The 26,487-nt window shown below is 44.6% G+C and overlaps 1 protein-coding gene across 1 annotated transcript in view; it reads right to left on the bottom strand.

Moving 5' to 3' along the window:
* Nucleotides 1–26,487, bottom strand: part of CDH1 (cadherin 1) — a 76,007-nt gene that overhangs the window by 8,252 nt on the left and 41,268 nt on the right. Inside the window, exons 3-11 of the mRNA XM_028094774.2 lie at nt 18,846–19,066; nt 14,711–14,854; nt 14,427–14,582; nt 13,521–13,665; nt 11,577–11,752; nt 11,187–11,315; nt 8,833–9,015; nt 7,363–7,607; nt 3,090–3,235 (exon numbers count right to left, since the gene is read on the bottom strand). Of these exons, the coding sequence (XP_027950575.1) occupies nt 3,090–3,235; nt 7,363–7,607; nt 8,833–9,015; nt 11,187–11,315; nt 11,577–11,752; nt 13,521–13,665; nt 14,427–14,582; nt 14,711–14,854; nt 18,846–19,066 (1,545 nt within the window). The remainder of the gene's footprint in view (nt 1–3,089; nt 3,236–7,362; nt 7,608–8,832; nt 9,016–11,186; nt 11,316–11,576; nt 11,753–13,520; nt 13,666–14,426; nt 14,583–14,710; nt 14,855–18,845; nt 19,067–26,487) is intronic.

Raw genomic sequence — 26,487 nt, 5'->3', positions numbered from 1 at the left:
CATCTTCACTTCAGATCCGGCTGCTCTCTGATATGCTTATTTCCTGCTTTGACAACAATTATTCAAATTAACCTCACACCAAGGACACCTCTTTCCCTCTTCTACACATACCTTTATGCACTCATTAAATTTTTTTAAAAGTTTTTATTTATTCATTTGACAGAGAGAGAGAGAGCACACAAGCTGGAGGAGAGCCTGCGGGAGAGGGAGAAGCAGGCTCCCTGCTGAGCAAGGAACCCGATGCGGGGCTCAATGCCAGGACCCTGGGATCATAACCCGAGCCGAAGGCAGTTGTTTAACCGACTGAGTCACCCAGGCGCCCCTGCACCCATTAAATTTTAACCACTCCAAGAATTTCTCATTGCCCCCCCACCAATTCTCCCTTTTCAGAACTTCTATGGCTTGAAGGTCATTATCAAAGGGCTGAGCTTTCTAAATTGCTGCAAGTTGCTTTTCAAAAACAAAAACAGACTTGAACATTTCTGTGTACATTTCTTTTACATTGTGACATAGCACCTAGCATACGGGGGTTGATAAAATAGACACTCAAGTATTACCATCAATATTAGTTTACTATAGAAAAAAACACAGGACTCTCATCTCAAACCTGTAAAGAGTTATGCCTGGGTAGCCAGACTGTGATTATTTTTTTTTTTACCCTTTAAAAAAATCGTGGTTAAAACAAACCACGCAGCATATAATTTACCATCTCAACCATTTTGAAGTTCATTTTACATTTTAGGTTCAACAGTGTTAAGTATATTCACATTATCATGGAATAGATCTCCAGAACCTTGTCATCTTGTAAAACTGAAACTCTGTACCCATTAGACAACTCCCCACTTCCCTTTCCCTCCCAGCCCCTGGTTACCACCATTCTATTTTGTCTCTATGAATCCGACTGCTTTCTTACCTTAAGTGGGACCATACAGTATTTGCCTTTTCGTGACATGGCTTTTATTCAGTATAATGCCCCCAAGATTTATCCATTGTTTGAACATATGACAGGATTCCCTTCCTTTTTTTAAGGTTTAATAATATTCCATTGTATGCATATGCCATATTTTATGTTTAAATCTTTTTTTACCTTATCATGTGAATTAAAAACAAATAGGAGGTGTCATTTAAAATTTTTTCTAATTAAAAAAGAAGCTAACAGGGTGCCTGGGTGGCTCAGTTGGTTAGGCGACTGCCTTCGGCTCCGGTCAGGATCCTGGGGTCCTGGGATCAAGTCCCACGTCGGGCTCCCCCTGCTCTGTGGGGAGCCTGCTTCTCCCTCTGCCTCTGCCTGCCACTCCCCCCTGCTTGTGCTCGTGCGCTCTCTGTTTCTCTGGGTCAAATAAATAAATAAAATCTTAAAAAAAATACAAATAAAATAAAATAAAAAAGAAGCTAACACATTTTCTACGAAACCTCATTCTCCTTCTTAGACCTTACGTTAAAAAGTATTGAGTCAGGGCGCCTGGGTGGCTCAGTTGTTAAGCGTCTGCCTTCGGCTCAGGTCATGATCCCAGGGTCCTAGGATCGAGCCCCACATCGGGCTCCCTGCTCAGCGGGAAGCCTGCTTCTCCCTCTCCCACTCCCCCTGCTTGTGTTCCCTCTCTCGCTGTGTCTCTATCTGTCAAATAAATAAATAAAATCTTTAAAAAAAAAAAAAGTATTGAGTCATGCACAAAGGAACACTTAAAGGAATCATTCAGCACCATCACACCTGAGCCATGATTATCAGGTCAGGCATCGGCAAACTAAGGCCTTCCAGGCAAATGAGGAAGCAGTTGTGCCCATTCCCCCCTTTACAGATCGTCTATGGCTGCTTCTAGGCTGCAAAAGCCATCAAGATCACATGGCCTATAGATACTAAAATACTTACTCCCTGGCCCTTCCTTCACAGAAAGTTTGCCAAGGCACGTTCAGGAGTCATTTCCTCCACTTACTTCCAGGCCAGGCTGGAGAGTTTCCATGTAGCAGCTGGCCAGTGCGGCTGAAGCCATGGGCTAGCTTTTCCCTTCAGACAAAAGCATTCTGCGAATGGGACCCCATCATGGCCTTACTTGCGTCGCTCTCTGCTTTTAACCTGCTAACTCCTAAATACAGCTCCAGGAGCAGGCTTCAGATTCTAACTGAAGAGGCCAGGCTCATCCTTCCCCAGCACCATCACAATGCGATGGAGGGCCACCTGTCCAGCCCCATCATGGCCTTACCTGCCTTGCTGTGTTTTCTAGATTGTCAAGACTGGCATTACTACCTCAGGAAGCTGGAGAGTTAGCGAGGGAAATAGAATCCATCACAAGCCCAGGAAGCAAGCAGTTTCTAACAGTAATTCTGTTTCTAAATATCCAGCCAAGGGAAATACTTGCACACAGAGGCATGGACAAGGATGTTTCCTTATCAAACTCATGGCAATAATGAACAGGTAGACACCATCCCAGTGTTCTTTAATGCGTGAATGATTCAAGTATGCTATAACCAGATAATATTATTTTATTATGAAGAGGTAGATTTATAAGGTGCTAAAGTAGATCTGTGTCTTTAAGACATATTATAAATAATAGCAAATAAATTAAAACTTTAATTTAAATCAACATGTATGAAACAATGGTTTTTATTATAAAAACAAAACCAGGCTGTAAACTAGATAGTGGCTTTATAATAAACTCTATTTCTATATGCATATAAATGTATTCAAATACACAAGAGCAGTCTGGAAGGAGCCACATTTCACTACTAATGATGAGGATAAAAATTATGATAGTCCTTGTAGAGTAGGCACTCTTCTAGGGCACTTTTACATAAACAAACTCATTCAAAATCCAGACGGGGTATTATCATTTTGTCAGACAGAGGAACTAAGGGACATAAGCTTTAGTCCGAAGATCTAGACCCAGGCAGTCTGGCTCCCGTGGGGAAGGAGTCGGTTCAGGTATAAAGAGCTTCTGCTTGACCTAATTACTTGTACTTTCGAAAATTGCACGCTTTAAGAATACAAGAAAAAGAATGAACTCCTGCCTCTCAAAGAAGGGTAGGGGGCGATGAAGCACGCTAGCCAGACAGGTGAGACAACAAAAGTCACATACTAAGGGCACCCTTACCTGTATCAATGGCTATAATGAGGGCCTCGTACGTGCTGTTCTTCACATGCTCCGTGTCCTCTCTGTCCAGCTCAGCCCGAGTGAAAATGGCACCAGATTCTGGATTAATCTCCAGCCAATTGGCAGCATCCCTCCAAATCCGATATCTGAAATGGCACAAGCTCTGGCTTAGAATAGTACAGCAAACGGCACATGGCTGAAGAAGGCTAAGGTTCCTCTTTGTTGATTGATCAGATCTACAGCAGAGTATGACCATCCATGTCCCCTTCACCTGGATTCACCCACCGGGTAAACCCTTTAAGAGTGAGTTGCAGACACCATGTTCTTTTACTCAGAAATACTTCAGCCCATGTTATCCCCTAAGAACAGAGGCATTTTCTGAGGGAGAGAGAGAAGCAGGCTTCCCGCGGAGCAGGGAGCCGGATGCGCGGCTCGATCCTAGGACCCCGAGATCATGACCTGAGCCGAAGGCAGACGCTTAACAACTGAGCCACCCAGGTGCCCCATGGCATGTATTTAAATTGTCAATTTCCACAAAACTGTCCTCCAGAACATCCCTGCCCAGATTCTGGATCCATCCAGAATTAGACATCATGTTTCCCTAATTTGGAACTGGTCCTCAGCCTTTCTTTTCTTTCTCAACACTTTTTGGAAAGTGTAGGCCAGGGGCGCCTGAGTGGGGCATTCAGTTAAGCACCTGACTCTTGGTTTCTGCTCAGGTCATGATGGGCCGTGAGATCAAGCCCTACATCGGGCTCTATACTCAGCACGGAGTCTGCTTGAGGTTTTTTCTCCCTCTCCCTCTGCTCCTCCCCCGAGCTCGCTCTCTCTTTCCCTGAAATAAGTAAATAAATCTTAAAAAAAAAAAAAGGTAAAGTGCAGTTCACTTGTTTTGTAGAAAGCCCCTCAATTTGGGTTGTCTGATTATTCCCTCCTAAGTAGTTTTGTGGTTTTTATTTTTTATTTTTTTGAAGATTTTATTTATTTGAGACAGAGAGAGGAGCAGGGAAGCAGAGGGAGAAGGAGAAGCAGACTCCCCGTGGAGCAGGGAGCCCGATACGGTACTCGATCCCAGGACCCTGAAATCATGATCTGAGCTGAAGGCAGACGCTTAACCAATTGAGCACCTGGGTGCCCCTCCCTCCAAAGTAGTTTCAAGTTATGCAAAGGAAGGGGAAGCAAGAACAGTGTGGAGGTGACGTGTGTCCTCAGTGTATCATTCGCATTAGGAGGCACATGACAGCTGTTCTTTTCATGGTGATGTTCACTTCAATCACTTGGGTAAGGGCACAGGCAACCAGATCTCTTTAAAGCAAAAGTTCCTTTTTTCTCTTGGTAATTAATCTATGACCTGAGGGGAGAAAATGTGACAATATCCTGTTCACCGACTTTCATCCAAGAGATTTAACATCTACGGACAATTCTTCCCTGAAGCAATGAATACTATGACCCTATGTGTTTTTAAAAGCAAAACTCTTTCAGACCAGCTCCCCAAGGGGTACAGTAGCTCTCAAATGGTGGCAACATACCACGCAGCACCCCCACCATGAGCACTATGAGGTTTGGGTTCACACAGTGGCCCAAGGGTGGGTTGTACTATTGGCCTTTGTTGGTAGGTGCCAGAGAGGCTCAAGTTCCTTCCTGTCTTACAGAGGAAGAAAAAAGTTTTACTCAAAAAATCCTGTTAAGCAACACCTTATTAGGAGGACCAGAAACATTCAATCCGAGGGAACAAAGGCATGAAAAACAAAGATAGGGGTGCCTGGGTGGCTCAGTCGGTTAAGCATCTGCCTGCGGCTCAGGTCATGATCTCAGGGTCCTGGGATCAAGCCCCGAGTTGGGTTCCCTGCTCTGAGGGGAGTCCGCCTCTCCCTCTCCCTTTGCCCTCCCAGTACCATGTGCTCTGTATATATAAAATCTTTAAAAAGAAAAAGAAAAACAGAGATACAGTGCCCAGTCATCTGCCGAGGTCATGGGAAGACTCAGAAAAGGAAACAAATAACCTAAGGACGAAAGGGCCTTGGATACCTGTGGGTACATCCTCACCTCTTTACAAGTGCAAAGCCATGAACCACATAGAGTGGTCTTTATTCCAGAGGTAAGGGCTTCAACACACACTAGTAAGACTTGGTCCCTGTACTTGCTCAAAGAGAAGTTTTTTTGTTTTTTTGTAAAGATTTTGTTTATTTGAGAGAGACAGAGAGAATGCAGAGGGAGTAGACTTTCTGCTGAGGAGAGAGCCTGATGCAGGGCTGGATCCCAGGACCCTGGGATCATGACCTGAACCGAAGGCAGACGCTTAACCAACTGAACCACCCAGGTGTCCCTCAAAGAGAAGCTCTGAACTACCCATTTCACTACTGCAAGCTAAGATGTCAACCCACCCTTGAAACCATACACTCCAACACTTTATCACTGAACAAAAACCCTACAATACTGTCTTCGGTTTTCACTCTACTTTTCAAGTTTGATTATAAACACATCTTACCAGGGGTGCCTGAATGGCTCAGTCGGTTAAGCATCTGACTTTTGATCTTAACTCAGGTCTTCATCTCAGAGTCATGGGTTCAAATCCCACCTCGGGCTCTCTGCTTGAAATTCTCTCTCCCCTTTCTCCAGCCCCTCCTCCACTGCGCTTTCTCTCTAAAATAAATATATCTTTATTTTTTAAAAAAGATTTTACTTATTTATTTGTGAGAGAGAAAGCATGAGAGGGGGGAGGGGCAGAGGGAGACTCCCCGCTGAGCAGGGAGCCTGATGCGGGACTCAATCCCAGGACTCCAGGATCATGCTGGACTACATTCTGTCCCACCTTTTATTTTCTCCATAAAAACATTTCCTTAGTGGCACTGGGTGCGTGCTGCTGATCACATCAAGTAGCACATCATGTAGCACTGTCCTTGCCTTTATTTTATTTAATAGTAAATGTTAAAAACAATCAGAAGGTTTTGGTGCTATGAGCCTCCATTTAAAATTTCCCCATCATCCTTGACCTAATGACTCAGTTCTAGCAGCCTTCAAGATCACTACCTAGCCCCCATGTTTAGTTCCTCCTCAACAGGGCACATGCGTGGTCCACAGGTATTCAGGAGCTTTTTCACTCAGGACAGAATCAGCATAAAAAAATTTCCAGAACAGGGGTGCCTGGGTAGTTCAGTCGGTTTAGCGGCTGCCTTCAGCTCAGGTCATAATCCTGGGGTCCTGGGATCGAGCCCCACATCGGGCTCCCTGCTCAGTGGGGAGTCTTTTCCCTCTCCCTCTCCCCACTGCTCGTGCTCTCTCTCTCAAATATATAGAAACTTAAAAAAAAAAAAAAATCCCCAGAATAACCTTACAAGTTGAAGTCACACTTAAACTCTTTTTGTTTGAAGTTTAATAAGTAAAAAGCATTGATGTTAAAGCAAACACCCCCCCCCCCAAAACAGGAACACACTCAATTAGTAAGCAAGATGCTACTCCAGATTTGTAGTTTTTTCTAAACAGTTCATTGTTTTTGTTTTTTTCAAGATTTTATTTATTTATTTGACAGAGACACAGCAAGAGAGGGAACACACTCAGGGGGAGTGGGAGAGGGAGAAGCAGGTTTCCTGCCAAGCAGGGAGCCCGATGCGGGGCTCGATCCCAGGACCCTGGGACCATGACCTGAGCCAAAGGCAGACGCCCAAGGACTGCGCCAACCAGGCACCACTAAATAGTTCATTGTTACAGTTTCCTCTAGAGTAGATGTTAAGAGGTCAGAACCTCTCTGAGAAGAGGAAGCAGGCACATTGGCCAAGCCCTGTTACCCCTGGAAATCATACCATTACTAACAAGACACATGCGTCAAGTTAGGATTTGTGCTCTACTTGTTCTTCCCTAGTCAAATCCAGCCCTCAAAAGATGAAGGACATTATTTGTCATACATGGTCATGGGGTGTTGCTGTTGGTTTGCTCATGTGTTTTCAACATGTGTGGGTGTGATTTAGACTACAGAGGCGCCTTCCAGTTTAAAAGGAGAGAAAATAGTGAGCTACTTATAACACACCATGTATGTCAATTAAAACCACATTCCTGCCTCACTGCATGAACCCAAAGAGAGGAAAGCACAGTAAATATAGAATGGCTGGCTATAGAAGAAATGGAAAAGATGTGGGGAATGTGGCGGGGGGGAGCCAAACAAGAAAAGGGTCTTGCACAGACAATGATAAAATGCTATGAACTAAATATTTTACACACACACACACACACACACACCCCAGCTACTGCAAGACTGTTGAAAAATCCTTATACTTACATTATCCTCTGTCCCATAAAAGTATCTGGATCCGTGGCAGTGTAGGATGTGATTTCCAGGCCCACACCAAAGTCTTCAGGTATTTCCACTGTCTTTGGACAAGGCACAAAGACGGGGGCTTCATTCACATCCTCCACGTCCACAGTGACGGTGGCTGTGGAGGTGGAGAGAATGACCTCAAATGGGGCTACATTCACCACGGTCACGTACAGAATATACTGCTGCTTGGCCTCGAAATCCAAGCCCTAAGGAGCAAAAAAGAAAGGAGTTAAAAAATATATTTTATGTTAGTATAAAAAAAGAAAAGATTACATCCTTAACTATTGCTGTTGACCAGCAATATCTTCATGGTTCTCCAATCTAGCTGTGTTAGGAAGAAGTAACTTGGGAAGTTCTGAAGAAAATGAAGGCCTGCACCCTAACCCAGCAAACAATAATCTCTGAGGGTGGGGCCTGGCCGTGGATGTTTTTCAAAAGCTAACAGGCAACCATATTCAAGACGAGAACCCTAGCAGAAGAATAAAAATGAACTATGTACGTGAAGCCTCAAACAGCAAAACCCAGCAAACAAACACTAGTACCTTAAGTCATTTATTATCCAAGACCAGTAAGAATGTTGATATACCATGTGACGTGTTGTCCATGTGACAGCAGATGGACAGAAGACCCTGCTTCTGACCACACTGATCTCAAGTTTAGTGACAACATGAAGTTCAGAATCAGCCAACAAGGTCAGAGCCCAGGTGAGCCATTTCCTAGCTGTGTGGTTCAGGCAAATTAACTTCTGGATCTGTTTCCACACCCAAATACATAGGAAAAGGAACTGCTTCATAGAGTTGCTGTAAGGAATAAACTGGGAACTTTTATGAGGGACTTTGTGTACGGTAGGGGCTCATTTTACTGGCTTCTTTCTTTTGTTGGTAGCATAGAAAATGTTGACATCCAATATTCAGTGGGAGATAAGGTTATGCAGTAAGTGATGCAAGGATGGATGGTTTTGCTCACTTGCTCAATAAGGAGGTCTAAGTTTGGGGGCTAATCCAGAGATCCACTAACTCTGACTAACTTCGACAAAGAAATCACCCAACTTCTTAGTTTTCAAGTTACCAAGACATCTTTCAAAAAGTCATTTGTCCCACTTCTAAAATAATCCAGCAAAATGGCAGAGACCAGTAAGCCATTTTTCCTCTCATTTGCAAAATGGATATGGGGCAAATGTTTCAGGGAGAAAGTCTTTTAAAACAGATGGTACTTTCTTTCTCCTCAATTTCAAGAAGCTGCGTAGGAGCATCTCACATGTGCCTAAAGAGTTGCTGCAAACCCCAAATGGCCCACCAGAACCTGGGAAAGCTGCCCACCCCTAGCCCACCAATGCCATGCTAATCTACATCTTAGAAGACACCAAGGGACAAGGGAGTGGGCAGCTAGCTGAGATGTCGGTTTCTGCATCTTGCCAGGCACCATACAAACCTTAGCAGTTTTCAAAATGCCGTCGTTGGTTACTGGGTCTGTGGTGACAACAAATTGCTCATTGTTATTGTTCAATATGGTGTACACAGCCTGCCATGCTGGGGTATTGGGGACATCGTCATCAGTCACTTTGAGTACGGTGATTTCAACGTTAGCCTTGTTCTCAGGCACCTGCCCCTGGTACTAAAGAGGAAAGGAAAAGATGGGTCACTTATGACATCCTGAGACCTAATAGATGAGCCAGGTCGATAAGGGCTAAAGAAATCCTTTCTGAGCCCAAGATTCAAGGAGAGTCTTGGAGGAAGTACCCATTCCACCAGTAGAGCCCCTATTTCCTGTTGGGGGAGCAGCCAATACTACTCAAGATGCATCATCCTTCAGGACTACCTGAGTTGGCTTTTTAAGGACCTGGCTACCTGAGCCCCTCAGCACACTCTGGCCCAGTTGCTGACTGTGATCTTAATCAAACTCAAGACACTGTGGCTTATCCATCATTCCCAGTGGTACCAATGATTTCCATAAAACAGAAGTCTGGTCAGTATAGTCCTCTGCTTAAAACCCTTGATGATGTCCCCTTGCACTCAGGATAAATTCTAAAATTCTTTCCTCCATCTACAAGGTCCTGTAGGACCCAACCTCCTTTGGTTCACTACGCAGACTGTTTTTCAGTTCTTGAAAACTTTTTATTGATTCAGAGCATTTTGCATATGGTGATCCCTCTGCCTAGAACACTCTTCCACTGTCCCCTGTCCCACATTTGACAACCTCCTTTCAGGTCTTATTTTTTTTATCATGGTTATTTTGTATTTTATTAGACTGATGTACCTTTCACCATTTCTTGAGATGTAAAGCGAACAATATTGAAGGGAGTAAAGCCATCCACAAATTTACTGAGTAAACTAGAAAGGTACGTAAAACTTTGGGCTGGAATCGAGGGAAAAACCTGTTCTGAGCTGAAGGGAGGTCCTTGGTTTCGAACAAAAATCTCCTAAAGGCTCTACTAAGACAAGGGTCAGTTTATAGAAAAACTACGAATTGCACAGAAGCCCACTAGGCAGAAAAAATGGGCAGGATAGAAGGCCATGGGCTGTGGGGGCAGCCGGTCTGTGGCAGGGATGGCTGGGCTAGAGACTGCGGCCCAGGTCCAGGACCTGCAGGTAAGGAGCAGGCTGGAAGTAGGCTAGATGCAGAGATCAGGGCGTTCACCCAAAGCGCAGGCTTTCTACTTGGCCTCTAGAATGCTGATGCAGAGGCCTCAGACAAGGCCTTTCATGTCTTACTATAAATGTTCTAGGCTTTGTGAAGCCTTCTCGTACTCACAATACCTGGGTTAGGGAGGCAGACATGGCTAATTGCCTAGTAAATAACCATTCGCCCCTTCTTCACGAACTATATTGTTGGGGGCAACAATGTGCCCAAACAAAATATTTTATTTCTGGTCATCTTCTAAGACAGCAGTTGCTAATAAGAGGTTAAGGAAACTTGTGGGAGGAGTCTGCACAGAAGTGAGAGGCCTTGACTTAGCAGCAATGCCTTTTGCTCCCCATGCCCTTGCCTCCTTCCTGAAGGAAGCACAGGGGCCACCGAGGATCGAAGCCATGCACCAGTGATGGTGGGACAGCAAGACGGAGGAGGTTCCGTTAACAGTGTAGATACTCTAGCTCTAGGTTTTTTGTGACACAAGAGAAAGTTTACCCTATTTGTTTAAGGCAGAGTCAAATCTCTGTTACTAACCACTGAGCTTATTTCTAACGAACATATTAAGATTTATTAAGAGCTTTTTCGTGTAGCTTTTAATACCTTCTCATCTTCTTTTAATATAATTGTACACAATAATTTGTACAGGTTGTCAAAACATCTCCCTAGCTAGACTATCAACTCCATTGAGAGCAGAATCTTTGTCTTATTGTGATAATATCTCCAGTGTATAACACAATTCCTGTGTTATAAACTTAGAAAGTATTTGTTCAGTGAATAAACAAAACCTGGTAAGATTTGCTACCAAGATGTACAACATGAGGACATGAATTCAAAAGGTGCCTTTAAAAAAAAAAAACAAAACACCCCTACTCATCTCTGCACCCAACATGGGGCTTGAACTCACAACCCCAAGATCAAGAGGCACATGCTTCACAGACTGAGCCAGCCAGGCACCCATAGGTGCCATTTACAAGTCTGCAAACCTGTGTCAGTAGGGCCTGTGCTGAGGATGACAGATAAGATTGGCATCCCAATTGGCTTGCTTCTTTAAAGCTCACTAGTATGGGGCAAGTTTTCAAAGGGTTCACCCATGAGCAGTTGCGAAACAACAGAGGCCCTTTCTTTGGAAACCGTCCAGGGGTCTGCAGAATTACCGTGGTGGGTTTGAAGACGGGGGGGTTATCGTTGATGTCAGTGACTGTGATCACAGCTGTTGCGGTGGTACTTAAGCCTTCACCTTGCAGGTCAGCAGCCTCAACCACCAGGCTGTACGTGGGAATACTCTGCAGAGATCAAACACATGTGAGTCAGGACCAACAGCCACATCAAGCCCAGCCCAGAGCATGGGAACGGTTTATTTGATCATCTGCTTCAATGCCAGCCTGCTTTCTAGGTACAAAACCTCTAGAGAGCTGTTTAGATGCAAAGCTCAGACCATAAACACAGTACGTGGCAACCGGCCTCAGAAGAGTTTTACATTGTCCATGTGATTTAGCTGATGTCTATTTGCCCTCAACAGCCTCAAGACCCTCTTCACCCCTGACCTCCCGGTCCAGCCCAGTGGTGAGCACGCTGATAACTCCTTTGTCCTTGTTGATAGTGAACATCATGCTGTTAGGCAGGAGGGGCTCTTGGGCGACGATGCGGTAAGCAATGGCGGCGTTGTAGGTGTTCTCATCATCGTCCGCATCTGTGGCTGTGACTTGCATCACGGAGGTGCCTGCAAGTGCCGAGGGAGAGAAAGATTCAGTTAAGCTGCACTTTGGATTCTGGTCAACACGGCTGTCCAGAGTGTTAAAGGAGGAGCCCCAGGAAATGGTACCATGTTATGGCTCCTCCATTCTCTAATTTCCAAAATTTTTACCAAAATGGTAGGGGAGGAAGAAAGCATTCCACCCCCTGAGCAGTGTTCCAAGGACTTGGCTTTTCCAACAATTTTGGATGGAGGCTGGAGGTGAGGAGGATGGAGAATAAATAAACTGAAACCCTGTGCCTTGTCTCCCATCCCGAGTGAATGAGGTGGAAAAGAGGAAAAAAATCCCACCAATATCCACAACTGGCTTCTCAGGCCCAGCTTCATCACAGAGAATGGTCATTTGCGATCACAGCCTTCAAAGGTGGCAGAGAATACTTACAGTACCTCTGACTGTCAAAGGGCCAGTGCCCACGACATCGACAATTCCTTACGGCTCCACGGGAAAAGGACAAATAGCCCAAGGGGAAAAGGAGCAAAAGACGTGAAGAGACAAGTCATAAAGAAGAAACCCAGATGGCCAGCCAACATAGAAAATGTTTATTAGCCCACTAATAAATCAGGGAAAGGCCATTTAAAATTGTACGAGATACAACTGCACAATCAACAAAGCTAAAATGTCTTAACAATTCTAGGATATTGACTGCTGGTAGGAGCGTTAAGTGGTCCAACCACTTTGGAAAGCAGCCTGTCACCATGTAGACACACTGAGTAGTATAGTAGTATACATACCGTATGTTACTGAGCAAGCTGCCCTCACAGATATACACCCTAGAAAAGCCTTCTGTGTACACATCAGGTAATATATTTAAAAAATGTTCTGAGAACACTACTTCTAATAACAAGAAACTGAAACAAACTCAATTCCCATCAACAGAGGAATAAAGTGCTTTATATAAATATAAAAATACTGAATACGATGCAGCAATGAGAACAAATGAATGACCTTGGGCTGCTATGGGCACCAACATGAAGAACTTTTATGTACATAAAGCTGAGTGAGAGAAGCACACCAGAAATACATGTGAGGTGTGATTCCACGTGTACAAACCCGGATATTACTGAGGGGTAAATATACACATGATAAAGGAAAGCAAAGGAATGATTGCCAAAGTCAGGGCAGTGGCTACATTTACAGGGAAGAAAAAAGAATGTGTTCAGGAATGGCAAAGATCTGTTTCTTAATCAGGGAAGGTTCTTAAACTGCTCCTTTTTGGGAGGTGGGGGTGGGAGGGTGGTGAGCTCTATGCCCAATGTGGGGCTTGAACCCACAGCCCCAAGATCAAGAGTCGCATGCTCTACTGACTGAGCCACCCAGGCACCCTTCTTAAACTGCTTTTTTTTTTTAAGATTATTTACTGATTTACTTTATTTATTATTTATTTATCTGACAGAGTGAGAAGAGAGCACAAGCAGGGGGAGCAGCAGAGGGAGAGGGAGAAGTAGGCTCCCTGCTGAGCAGGAAGCCCGACGCAGGGCTTGATTCCAGGACTCCTATTTTATAATACACATTTCTGTAGAATGGATGTTTTACACACACACACACACACACACACACACACACACACACACTCTTTCTCTCTCTCTCTCTCTCTCTCTCTCTCTCTCTCTCACTGGCTTCCAAAGAAGTTCTGTTCCTATGAAGGACCTGACCCCAAACACAAGTCCCAACACTTTGAGGTCCAAAGAATCTAAGTGTCCTTCTGGGTATTCAGCTCTTCGAGACTGGGCATACCTGGAAGAGCACCTTCCATGACAGATCCTTCAAAGACCTGCTGGGTGAACTCGGGCTTGTTGTCATTCTGATCTGTCACGGTGATCACGATCTCCATTGGGTCTTCCACTGCATTCCCATTAGAAGACACGGCGTGAGAGTAGAGCTGTAACAGCCAAGCGAGGGTTACTTGGGCCCCAAGAAGGAGGAAGAAATTCAAGAAGTCGTATGACTAGAACTCCAGCTGGCCTCCACTCCCTCCCACTCTCCAAGACCCAAGGATGGACACCCCCCCCCCCAGCAGAGAACTTTTCTCACACATGTGAGAACATGTGCTGCTGCTTCAGGGATGTCATGACACTGGTTGAGGTCATGATATGTAAAGACTCATGGGCTGTAGAACACACCCACCAGGTGAGAGCTCCCATTTCCCACAGGAGGGCTGGGGAGCCAGGCCTAAAACATTCTTGTTCCTAGCAGGGTAAAATTTCCTCTGTTGGCTGTTCTAGTCGAGTGTGTCTCCCAGATTTTTCTGCATTTTGGCCTCAATGCATTACCCCCCCACCAGCTCTGCAAGCTCACACTGCTACCAAGGCCCAGGAATGGCTTTTGCTTCCCAACATCATAAATGGCCTCTTCCTCTGGGTCAGGGACTTTCAGCCCCAAGAGTAAGTTGTTATCTTGGGTCTAAACTCATGTATGATCCTAAGGTTTCTCCTTTCTTTATTCCCAATGGGGAAAAAAAAATCAACACCCCTTCCCCTATTTTTCCAGATTCTCCAGTCATCTCCCCTTGTCAACAGGTGTAGAGGTATCCAATTAAGCCTCACATGTCCAGAGCATCTGACCTAGGGATCCAACATGGGTTGACCAAAAAATTTTGGAAGGATATGACCCCCTATTAGTATGCTTCTGAGAGATACTCACAATGTACTTGGCAATTTGTTCTCTATCCAGAGGCTCTGTCACCTTCAGCCATCCTGTTTCTCTTTCAATAACAAACACACCAACAGGAGGTGTGTCAGCTCCTTGGCCAGTGATGCTGTAGAAAACCTTGATTTCTTTGTCCCTGTTAGATTTGATCTGAAGACCAAACAGAAACAAATAGAATTATCAAGGAAGGATCCAGACATTGGGGCTTTCCCCCCTTTTTCATCTAGGTCCTTCTCTGCCAAACTGTTCCCAGAGAAATAGAAAACTTCCTTCTCTACCTGAACCAGATTTTTAGGAAATGGGCCTTTCTCATTTTCGGGGCAGCTGATAGGAGGGATAACCCAGTCTCTCTTCTGTCTTCTAAGACCATGCTGGGAGTTGGGAAACATGAGCACTTCTGTCTGGGCTTCAGAGAGAGCGTCCTAAAAGGAAAGGAGATGAAGAACAAAATCAGGTAATTCAGGATAGTTAATACAGGCCAAACAGTCCCACCTAACCAGCCAGCATCTCCAGCCTTCTTGGGGGCCGGCGATGCTTTTAATTTAATAACGAAACACAACCCAATGAACTTCTCTGCCATATAATAAAGATGGTGTTCCCTTCTGATCCTTCTAATGTCCAGAGTTCAAGTAATCATTATGTATACACAATTATACGTTTGAGGGTTAAGTATTATTTTGCAAATTATTTCAAGCCTAAATATATTATACCTGTCATTTTTAATAGAACATTACACCCTGATGATTTAATATGAGCTTATTCAACAACAGGATATGCAAGCGTTTCAATTTTCTTTTATGTTTTTCCTAGGGGCTTAGGTCCCCAAAGTGGAGCTCTCAGCCAAGATGAGTTAAGCTTTAGGAATTGGTACTAAGAACTACTTTGTGATCAATACAAATTCTTTAATCTCATTGTGTCGTTTTATCTGTTTGATTTCCATTTGTTCTAACAGAAGCTGTTGGGATGGGAACCAAAAACACCCTTTGAGATTTGTATTGAATGGTTTTCATGTGTGATAAAGATAATTTTATGCACACACAGGGAAATAAGATAGTGAAGATGGAAGAAAAATACCCTCCAAATTGTTTAAGTGCTTTAAAGTGATTAGCGGTAATACATGAAGGTTCTAGAGGACAGTTCCATCTCCCACTCCCCACATAATCACTGATCACGGCTTGCCAAAGGCGATTCAAGCACTATTTCCTGACTTTTCAGATTTGATTCAAAATGCCTAAAATGCGGCCAGGCTCACGACTTCCCCCTGGGGCGGCAGCTCCCCTGCAAGACTATACCAACCCTGGCTGCTGGAGGAGCAGAGACCAGCAGGTCCTACCCCACCCCCAACCGTCCCCCGGGGCCAACTACCCACCCTCTTGGCCAGAACAGATGCAGCCACAGGTCCCACCACTCCATTACTAAGAGCTCATGCCCCCTGGTTCCTGCATGCCAAACCAAAGAGGGGGAGAAGGTCATGGCCCTGGAAAAGGACTGCCACAAACACTTGTGATTACGCGGGCTGCAGCAAAACCTCCACGAAGAATCCTCACCTCAAGGTACAACTGCGAACCCCCAGAGGTGAGAGGCCCTACCACTGTGACTGGGACAGCTGTGGGTGGAAATGCGCCCACTCCGACCAACTGACCAGACACTAGGGCAAAACACAACGGGAACCGTACCCCCTCCAGCGCCAGAAGTCCCACCCGGCCTTCTCCAGGTCGGACCACCTCGCCTAACACATGAAGAGAAACTGTTAAAGCACAAAACAGTGGATATAACCCACCCTGCCAGAAGTGAACTCAGTGTTGATTTTATTTTTTATTTTTTTTACTTTTCACACTATCTTCCCAACTCCCCCCACCGGGGCGGGGGGAGGTGGTGAGGGGAGGAACCCAGCCAGAAAGCACTATAATCATGGTCAAGTTCCCAACAGCCCAACTTGTGAATTGGTAATCAGGAGACACAAGGAAACCAGAAGACAAATCAAAGAACCCATGGGGTCTGTGAGTGGATCTTCTGTCATTCCAATGCTAAATCCAACTTGAATATTCCTGGACTTACAAAATACCAAGGGGGTGACTGGAAGGTGTGGCTATCAGGGTATAAATTAGAGCCATGAGTTGGGGGGTGGGGAAGACCAGAATACCCTTGAACTGTGTTTAGATGCAATATAAGTATAAAGATCACCTTGTATTCTCTTTGCCTTCTAAAACCCATTATTATGATATTAGAAGAAGAGGAAGAAATTCAGGTACAGAAAATGGGTTTTTATTTTTATTTTTTTAAAGATTTTATTTATTTATTTGACAGAGAGAGACACAGCGAGAGAAGGAACACAAGCAGGGGGAGTGGGAGAGGGAGAAGCAGGCCTCCCGCAGAGCAGGGAGCCCAATGTGGGGCTCGATCCCAGGACCCTGGGATCGTGACCTGAGCCAAAGGCAGATGCTTAACGACTGAGCCACCCAGGCGCCCCAGAAAATGGGTTTTTAGTAACCTAAACGATGGTGCTCGGTGAGTCTTGGTTCTAAAGGTACCAAATGAGGAAGCTAAAGTTCTCAAACTGCTTCATACTTTGACAAGGAAAATCTATTTTTGTCTTCCGATCTACATTTATGACCTAAGTCAGGTAAATACACCTGGTTTGCTTCTTTAACATTTTTATGCAGACCGTCTGTTATGCACTGTGGTTTCAGATATGCAATAATTTGTACAATGGTTTATTCCCAAGTATGCCTTAAGCAGAACAAATGTTTTTTTCTATATAGTTCCTTGCCTTAATAAATATGTAATATATATTATGAAAAATGCACAAGATGGACATAAGACAAGATATCATTACAGAATCCTTCCCAGTATTGCATTCCTGCATATCGGTTACACACACACCTGGGCTCCTAATGACTGTGGGGTCTCCATACTAGCTACAACTTACCCTTGAGTTTCTTTAACTTGACAGAGAAATACTCTTTTGCATAAACCACTGTCATTCACAGTTTTCTATACTATGTGTTTGAACTTAATCATGATACAACAAAAATGAAGGCAGAGGCAAAATTGGCAGAAGTAGGGAGGAAAAGTTTGAAAAACCAAGCTCAAATCTTGTCTTTTGGTCCTGAGAGCCTTCCACACACAGTTGTCCAGCAAGAACTCACCATGCTGAATTTACATAAACAATGGACTCAGTCGGAGACTTGAGTCAGGAAGTTATGTTAACACACTTCTACTACGTTCTTCATTTTTCTGGTCTATCCAATTACACCAGGGGGAAAAGAATAGATGTATCAGGACTATTAAGTTCCTGCAACCTCAACAATCTTTGGGCAGAAAAACAGGAGACAGCCTGAAAGACCTTGGTACTTCCAACATGTTCCGTATTTTTAAGGCAGTACCAGGATACGACTAGAACAGCCTCCAGAGAGACATTTTGGTAGGAAGCACCATGGGAACAGTTGAGAAACTAGCAAAGGTGTCTGGCTTGGGTAATAATACCCAGAAACATTCTTGCCAAGAACTGGACAGACATATATCCTTTCATTCATGGCCAATTCACCCTTCTGTCCATTCAATATTTACAGGGCTCCTGGTGTGTGCCACGCACTAAGAATACAATGGGGAAGTATCTTGCGCAGATTACAGTCCAACAGAACTAAAGCTTCCCATTGATTCTTCTCCCATCCCAAGACCCTCGCCCCACTAGAAACCCAAAGAGTAAAATAAAACAGGGGGGGTGGGGATAGAAAAATATGTTAACTAAATTTTAAATTAAAATAATAAAAAGAGTAAAATAAAATGATCAGAGAATTGATCTCTTGTTCATTCTTCCTCCAAGAAGACAATTAACAACTGCTGAGTACTTACTGCATGCCTAACACAGTTGCAGCATTTCACATGTATTAATTCACGCAGTCATTATTTTCTCGACGTTATAGGTAACCTCTCTCTGCTTGAAATTCCTTAAAGGAACTCTCCCACAGCTACTCGGGTAGCAAGTGGTAGGACTATGATTCAATCCCAGACAGCGTCCACGCTCTTACCCACTATTCTTTATTACCGACAGAAAATGAAGATATTAACACTTTGCCATCATTCCACAGGATCCCTCCCCACCCAAACACAAAAAAATTCCCAGCAAGAATTAGTTGAATTAGACCAATGGTTCTCAACTAGGGGGTGATTCCGCAACACCCCCCCTCCCCCAGCAGTTGCCATTGGCCATGTCTGGAAACATTTTTGGTTGTGATGACTAGGAGAGTGCTACTGGTATCTGTCTAGTGGGCTAAAGCCAGAGAGGCTGCTAAACATCACAACAACAACAAACTATCCAGCCCCAAATGTGAAAGGTGCCAAGGGTAGAGCACTCAGATTAGGCAACAGACTTAAACCAACAGTGAACTTTCAAGAAACACTGCAACATACATGACGGCGGCGGTGGTGGTGGTGCTCGGCTGCCTTCAGTATAACTCTGGTGGAGAGCTTCCTGCGGCTGGAGTCCCAGGCATGGACTAGAAAATTCATCTCCGGTTTATGAAGTTGGAGAGGCCGCTTGACTGCAACCACACCATCTGTGCTCACTTTGAATCGTGTGTCATCAGCAATATAGGCTGTCCTTGGTTGACCGGTACATCCTTCAAAATTCACTGCAGGGCATAAATTAGTGATTAGGAAATGGAGCAGATTCAAGACAAGAGCATTCCTTCTCTCCAAAGTGAACTTGGGGGCACCTGGGTGGCTCAGTTGTTGGGCATCTGCCTTCGGCTCAGGTCATGATCCCAGGGTCCCGAGATCGAGCCCCGCATCAGGCTCTCTGTTCAGCGGGGAATCTGCTTCTCCCTCTGCCCTTCACCTGCTTGTGCTCGCTCTCGTGCGCGCACTCTCTCAAATAAATAAAATCTTAAAAAAAAAAAAAAAAAACTTTGTTCACCCACCAAAAGCCTGACTCACACAAAACAGGCAGAAGCAAAACAAGCCAGAACAGAGAGATGGCAAAGTAGTCAATGTTATCATGCTCTTCAGCATTCTAGGGGGACTGTTAATTGCGGTCTCTTTTTTTTTATCTACTTGTAAAGTGCAAACACTAACTTGTCTATAAAGTAACTTCTTTTCAAAAGCCAAAAAAGGGCCTCTCCTTCAGCTGGCTCTTGACAATATGAAAACAGACCACCAAGATAACAGAGACAGAATACTTAATAAGTCCAAAAGTTAGAGACTACGGTACAGTGAGATGCTGTGGAGAGTCTACATTCAAATAATTGTTTATATTTCAAGAAACAGTGGCAGATAAGAGAGGCACATGGCATGATGGTTAAGAGTGGGCTCTGCGAGGAACTGGGTTCAAGTCCCAGCTCTGCTTATTATTAGCTTTGTGACCTTAGGCAAATTAACCTCCCTGTGCCTCAGTCTACCCAACTGTAGAATGAAGGTAACAAAGGCAACTACCTTGAGATGGAGATTCTCTTTCTCCCTCTAACCCTCCTCCCACTAGCATGGGCATATGCACTCTCTAAATAAAATCTTAAAAACAAAAAAAACGTTTAAAAACAAATGTGGCTTTGCTTAATCATTTATTCAACCCTCATGAGTATTCCACAAAAGACATTGATAACCGTAAATACTTGCTGAGTGCTGACTATGTGCTTTTTATCTAAGGCATACAGAGGTAATGCCTGCTTGCAATCTGACAGGGAAGAGAAACTGATCATTGTCGTTAGGTGAGATAATGAAAAGTTATCTTCAACCTGATGACACAGGGCAGCAAGATAAATGCAAAAGACGTAGAAGGACTACTTGGGTGGGGGAATGTTATGACCAATGACTTCGAAACTCTACTTCAAACTTTATAGCTATGGAGGTATTAAAACTTAACAACTACCAGGCGCCTGGGTGGCTCAGTTGGTTAAGCGACTGCCTTCGGCTCAGGTCATAATCCCGGAGTCCCGGGATCGAGTCCCGCATCGGGCTCCCTGCTCGGCAGGGAATCTGCTTCTCCCTCTGACCCAACCCCCTCTCATGCTCTCTCTCCCTCTCTCTCTCTCTCTCATTCTCTCAAATAAATAAATAACATTTAAAAAAAAAAACTTAACAACTACCAATACCCAAAGCTGGAGATGTTGTGGTGAAAAATGTCTACACTAAACATCAGAATCCCAAAGGACCCAAGCTCCAGAGACTGTGCTGAGCTCTAAGGACAAACCTGTAAACAAGACAGACAATGCACCTGTTCTAACTGAGCTTACACTGTTGTGGAAAACATGGGCAAATACAGAAGCCAACCATTTTAACTAGTGACCAGTGCTAGGTATAAAGTAATTAAAGACAGTGATACAAGAGTGATGGGGGGTGAGGGCACCTGGGTGGCTCAGTTGCTTAAGCATTCGGCTCTTGATCTCAGCTGTCTTTTTTTTTTTTTTTTTTTAAGATTTTATTTATTTGAGAGAGAGAGAGTGAGTGGGGGAAGGAACAGAGGGAGAGGGACAAGCAGACTCCACCCTGAGCGTGGTGCCCGACACGGGTCTCAATCTCAGGACCCTGAGACCATGACCTGAACCAAAATCAAGAGGCAGACGCTTAACCGACTGAGCCACCCAGGAGCCCCCCAGCTCAGGTCTTGATCTCAAGGTAATGAGTTCAAGCCCCACCTTGGGCTGCACACTGGGCATGGAGCCTACTTAAAAAAAAAAAAAAAGTGATGGGGCAAGGGGGATTCAGAAAGGTGTGGCTCATACTGGATGGTGAGAACAGGCCTCCCAAGGTGGAGGTGGTGGAGCTGAGACCTGAGGGGTCAAGTCTTGCAGAAGCCTGGCTCAAGAGCCAACCAGCAGAGGGAACAGCCGATTCACCAACAGTTATTCTGGGAAACTCTCAAGGTGGCCTGTTTTCACCCCTTTCAAATACTTGCCCTTCATTTCTTCAGTGGAATTTCTATTTTGTCCAATTGATCTTTTATAAAAATTCCTGCTCTTGAATCTATTTTTACACGGCTAGACACCTCTACATTCATAAATATTGGGTCTCTGCCACAAAGCCCTAAATCCATCTTCCATACCTGGGTTGCAGTTTTCAGTTTCTTCCACCAGGGGCCACCCTTGCAAACGTTTCTGAAACCAACAGCCCCACCCTTGCCAGAGAAGCCAGTGACTGAGGTGGGAGGGTGAACAGCACCATGATCATCCCCTTTTGAAGACTCAGGCTTAATTAGAGAGCTTAAGAAATTTGCCTGACATCCTATAACTAGTGAAGGGCAGAGCTGGGACTGGCCCTTAACCCGAGCTACTTAGTTTCATGATTAGAACCTTGGTTATTTTAAAGGATAGTTTTGCCTCCTAGCTAGAATCCAGGGAAATCTGGGGCCACCTTCTGCAGTAACTGGGAGGTGCAATCTAGCCAAACAGAGTTCAAAGGAAGGGAGCTGGGTCCTTTAAATAATCACCTATCCAACCCTTTCTCCTCCCTGTTTGCAAAAACAAAAATCAAAACCATGCCTCCACCCCTACCCTCACCTCTTAGGCTGGTTTTATAACTCACTTCCCAAACTTTAGGGGGTGAGGGTGGGGGTGGGGTGAGCAGGGGAAGGCTGTAGTAAAGGACAGAAGAGAGACAAGAAGAAAGGGTTGGTCTCCAAGTCTTGTGGCCAGATAATAAGCCCAGATTCCACCATGTTCCTGCAGAGTGGCCTTAAACAACACACTTAACCTCTCTGGGTCTCAGTTTTCCCTACTGGGACATGAAGGATACCACCACGGATGGAGCCTACCTCTTCAGGGTTTTTGTGAAGATTAACAAAGACAGGGAATGCGATCACATTTTGAATGTGGAAGAGCAACGCGAGCAGAAAATGATAATTATTATTTCTGTGCATTTGGGTAGACAAGTATTTGCCCGAAGCCAAGTATTTGCTAAATGAACAGAGGAATCATAAAAATGACAAAAGAAATGCAAAGTCCTTGAAGGATGGGCAGATACTGCCTTTTATGTCTAACAGAGGGATTCCATCTCAAACTAGCAAAACAAGATGTTTTTCAAATAACCCTCCCCCCCAACCCATCCTAGCAGAAGTAATGGGGCGACTTGCCAGTACTTGGGGGATTGTCACATAAACAGGGAGCAAGAAATACCTTTATTTATCACACCAGATTAATTCCTTCCCCCAGCTGGCCCCAATCTGGGTAATGAAAGTTGAGACAAGCAGGACTGGCCTTGCAAAGGGTAGCAGCCTGAAAAATTGAAAATGGTTTTGCAACTAACTTTGATGCAAGGCACTTAACCTGTTCGGGGGCATCTTGTCTTAATGGTGGCTAAGCCCCACCCTTTGAGAAGTGACAAAGAAGTGTGCGGAGCCCCAACCTGAATTTCCAGGTGCTCATTAAGGCCCATTATCTTTCTGGGCAACCCGATCCTCTGGGCTGATAAACCAGAAATTACAGTTAAAGATGAGGGAATCTCCAGCTCCGGAAAGGCTCTGGGAAACTTGCTTCACACCCCTGACAAAGGCCAGACAGTGTCTCAGAGACACAGTGACCACTACCACCGCCCAGGGAGTCAAACAAGAAGTGGGTACTATCAGTGTCCCCTTTTTTACATGTGGGGAAACTGAGGCAGCTCCTAAGGTAGAGCTGGGACCAGAACCCAGGCAGTCTAAGAGTTCTTGCTCAACACTGTCTGGCTCCAAGGTGAGTGCTCTTCACCACTGTTCCCATTGGCAAAATGGGGATATGCTTCCCAACAATAATAAAAAGGAACAATTATTAAGGAAAAAAAAACTTTTTAAAAACATCCCAGAACAGTAGGAATTCTACCCACCAAGAGGTCAATGGTAATTAGGGTGGAGGTTGGGGGGGGGGTGCAGGGAGGATTCAAAGTATGGTTGGAATAGGGGCATGAGGCAGTTTTGATTTTTTTTCAACATATTTTCCTTATTTTTGTACATATTATATTGTGCATTACAATTACAGCAAATTCCTTTTTAAATGACAAAAGAACGACTTTTTAAAAGTATGTATTTTGTAAAGATTTTATTTATTTATTTGAGAGTGAGAACACAAGGGGCAGGGGGAGAGGGAGAAGCAGACTCCCTGCTGAACAGGGAGTCCACTGCTGCCGATCTCCATCCCAGGACCCTGAGATCATGACCTGAGCCAAAGTCAGACACTTAGCTGACTGAGCCACCCAGGCGCCCCTGAAAGTATATTTAACCCACTGTGATTCTTCTGTGTTATTCATCCTATAAGTGCCCTATTTTCTAACTCACTTGGCAGAAATGACTTCAAGTTCAAAATAAAAATTAAACCCAAGTTCATGAAAAGCTTTTGGTCCCAGGGCAGGGCTTTGAGCACTGAGCAACATCCTTTGCTTGGAATGCCCATTGTGGCTCAAAGAGGCCTGCTTTAAGGATTCCGTTTCTTCTTCCACCCCCGCCATGCCCCAGAGCTGGAATGTGAGTGGGTAGAAACCAGACAGTCTCAAAAGCCTTCATATATTTCTGTGAGATGTTGAGATTTAAGAATAGGGACCGACAATCAAAGCCAGCTAACCAGAGTTGAGTTATTGGTAACTAGTCGGATAACCCAGTCTCTTAGCAGCAACTACTTGAAAGCAGTGTTTTCCCCACACTACACACAAAGGCATGCATTATGGATTGTTTCTCTTTCCTTGGAACACATTTCCCACAGTCAACACCACAGAACCCTGCATTTAGATTTATTTCAAGGACCATTTGAACTTGAGCACTCAGCCTTAAGAAGAGAAAGTCACACACACAACAGTAAGATCAGAGAGCCTTCTGAGGCTCCTGGGGGTCATGTCACCACTGCGTACCCCAAACCAAGGGGTTTCTAACTTAAATTCTAACTTAAATCTAACTTTGGTTTCTAACTTAAATACTGAAGATAAAAGACAAAAAGTTTAACTTGGTGGACGAAAGGAAGCCCGGAGAGACAGACATATTATCACTTAGCTAGGCAGGAGTTTCTTTTTGCTGGGTAGGTGTGGTGTTTCTAACTCTAACCACAAAGCCCTAATTCTCCACGGATACCACAGCCTGTAAAATTTCTTTCTAGGTTCCATCTTCTTTGATGGCACTGGGTGATTCTGGAACATCTTCCTTTGATGTGTGTCCATGAAATTATTTAACATTATAGGTTTACTGAGCACCCATGCTCAGGGAAAAAAAAAAGTTTAAAAAAAGAGAGGGGGCGCCTGGGTGGCTCGTTTGGTTAAGCGTCTGCCTTCAGCTCAGATCATGATCCCAGGGTCCTGGGACTGAGCCCCAGGTCGGGCTCCCTGCTCAGCAGGGAGTCTGCTTCTCTGTCTCCCTCTGCCACTCCCCACCTCTCGTGCATTCTCCCTCATTCTCTCTCTTTCTCAAATAAATAAATAAAATCTTTTTAAAAAAAAAGTGGGAAGGAAAGGATGAGCAAGCCTCCAGGTTGTTCCTACTCGGGGGATGTTGAGATTCAAGTTAGACCAGGAAAACTATCTTTTGAGCCCCAATAAGTATCTGTATGTGTTCATTTGCTACCAACTAGCAGCCTAATATCACAACCCAATAGCTGTACCAGATATGCTGGCCCTGGTGGTAGGAATTTAGCAGCCCTGGCTAATAAATGAGGAAACTGGTAATAAATGAGGAAACTGAGGCTCCGAAGTCTCAGTGGAGAGACACGTGGCCAAGCCACACAGCCATGGAGTGAAGAGCCTGTGGTATGAGGCCACTGTCAGGAATTTAACCCCCTTAGTATCAATAAGCCATCTGTCAACCAGTTCCTAGCTGAACGGATACCGGAAAATTAGTTCTCACAAGAGAAGAGAACAGGACAGGTGGAGTATCTATGAAAATAATAACAAAGTGTCCCTTGTCTCCTTCTTACACACACACACACACACACACACACACACACACACCACCCTCTCCTTGAAGGGATGCTGCTCCATTCCCGGGGCTTCTGGGTGGCTCAGTTGGTTAAGTGTCTGCGTTTGGCTCGGGTCATGATCCCGAGGTCCTGGGATCGAATCCTTCGTCAAGCTCCCTGCTCAGCAGGGAACCTGCTTCTCCCTCTGCCTGCTCTCACTTGCTCTCTGACAAAAAAAAAAAATAAATGAAATCTTTTATTTTATTTTATTTATTTATTTGACAGAGAGGTAGAGAGCACAGTAGGTAGAGAGGCAGGCAGAGGGAGAGGGAGAAGCAGACTCTCCACTGAGCAGGGAGGCCGACATGGAACTCGATCCCAGGACCCTGGGATCATGACCTAAGCCAAAGGCAGCCGCTTAACCGACTGAGCCACCCAGGCGCCCAAAAAATAAATGAAATCTTAAAAAATAAAAAAACAAAAAACAGATTGAGGTATGGGTCTCCTGGATGGCTCAGTCAGTAGAGAATGAGACTCTTGATCTTGGTGCTGTAAATTTGAGCCCCACATTGGGTGGGAGATAAAACAGAGGTTATTTAAAAATAAAATCTTGGGGCACCTGGGTGGTTCAGTGGGTTAAAACGACTGCCTTCGGCTCAGGTCATGATCCTGGAGTCTCAAGATCCAGTCCCGCATCAGGCTCCCTGCTCAGCGGGGAGTCTGCTTCTCCCTCTGACCCTTCCCCCTCTCTCATGCTCTCTCTCTCTCTCTCATTCTCTCTCTCAAATAAATAAATAAAATCTTAAAAACAAAAACACAACAGGCTCAGGTGGGGAGCAGGGGCACCAGTGCAGACAGAAAAGCGAGGTTACAGATGAAGGAAAAATTAGCGGAGGAAAGGGGTGACCCATCACCCTTCATTATTTTAAGGTTAGTGTCTGGGTCACTCTGGCAGTAGAATTTGCTTCCCAGTCATGTTTCTGCTTGGGCTAATGTTGTGTTATTTCTCAGAGAGCAAACACCATGGCTGTTGATCAGCACAGTAAAAAAATGTCATAAATGGCACTTCTGGAGTTGGTAAAAAGCTAGTGCAAATACTTTTATGGCTGCACATTTGTGTGAAGGGGGTCAAACCAAGTCGGGTTCAAATCCCAGCTTTGTTTCATTCGTGCCACCGTAAGCAAGTTACTCTGATCTTCCTCGAGCATCCGTTT

The sequence above is a fragment of the Eumetopias jubatus genome, unplaced genomic scaffold (genome assembly GCF_037043125.1).
Source record: "Eumetopias jubatus isolate StellerSeaLion01/CBP00866 unplaced genomic scaffold, mEumJub1_p1.0 scaffold_10, whole genome shotgun sequence".
NCBI lineage: Eukaryota > Metazoa > Chordata > Mammalia > Carnivora > Otariidae > Eumetopias > Eumetopias jubatus.
Note: the sequence above shows the minus strand (reverse complement) of the source record. Positions and strands in the feature narration are given on the sequence as shown.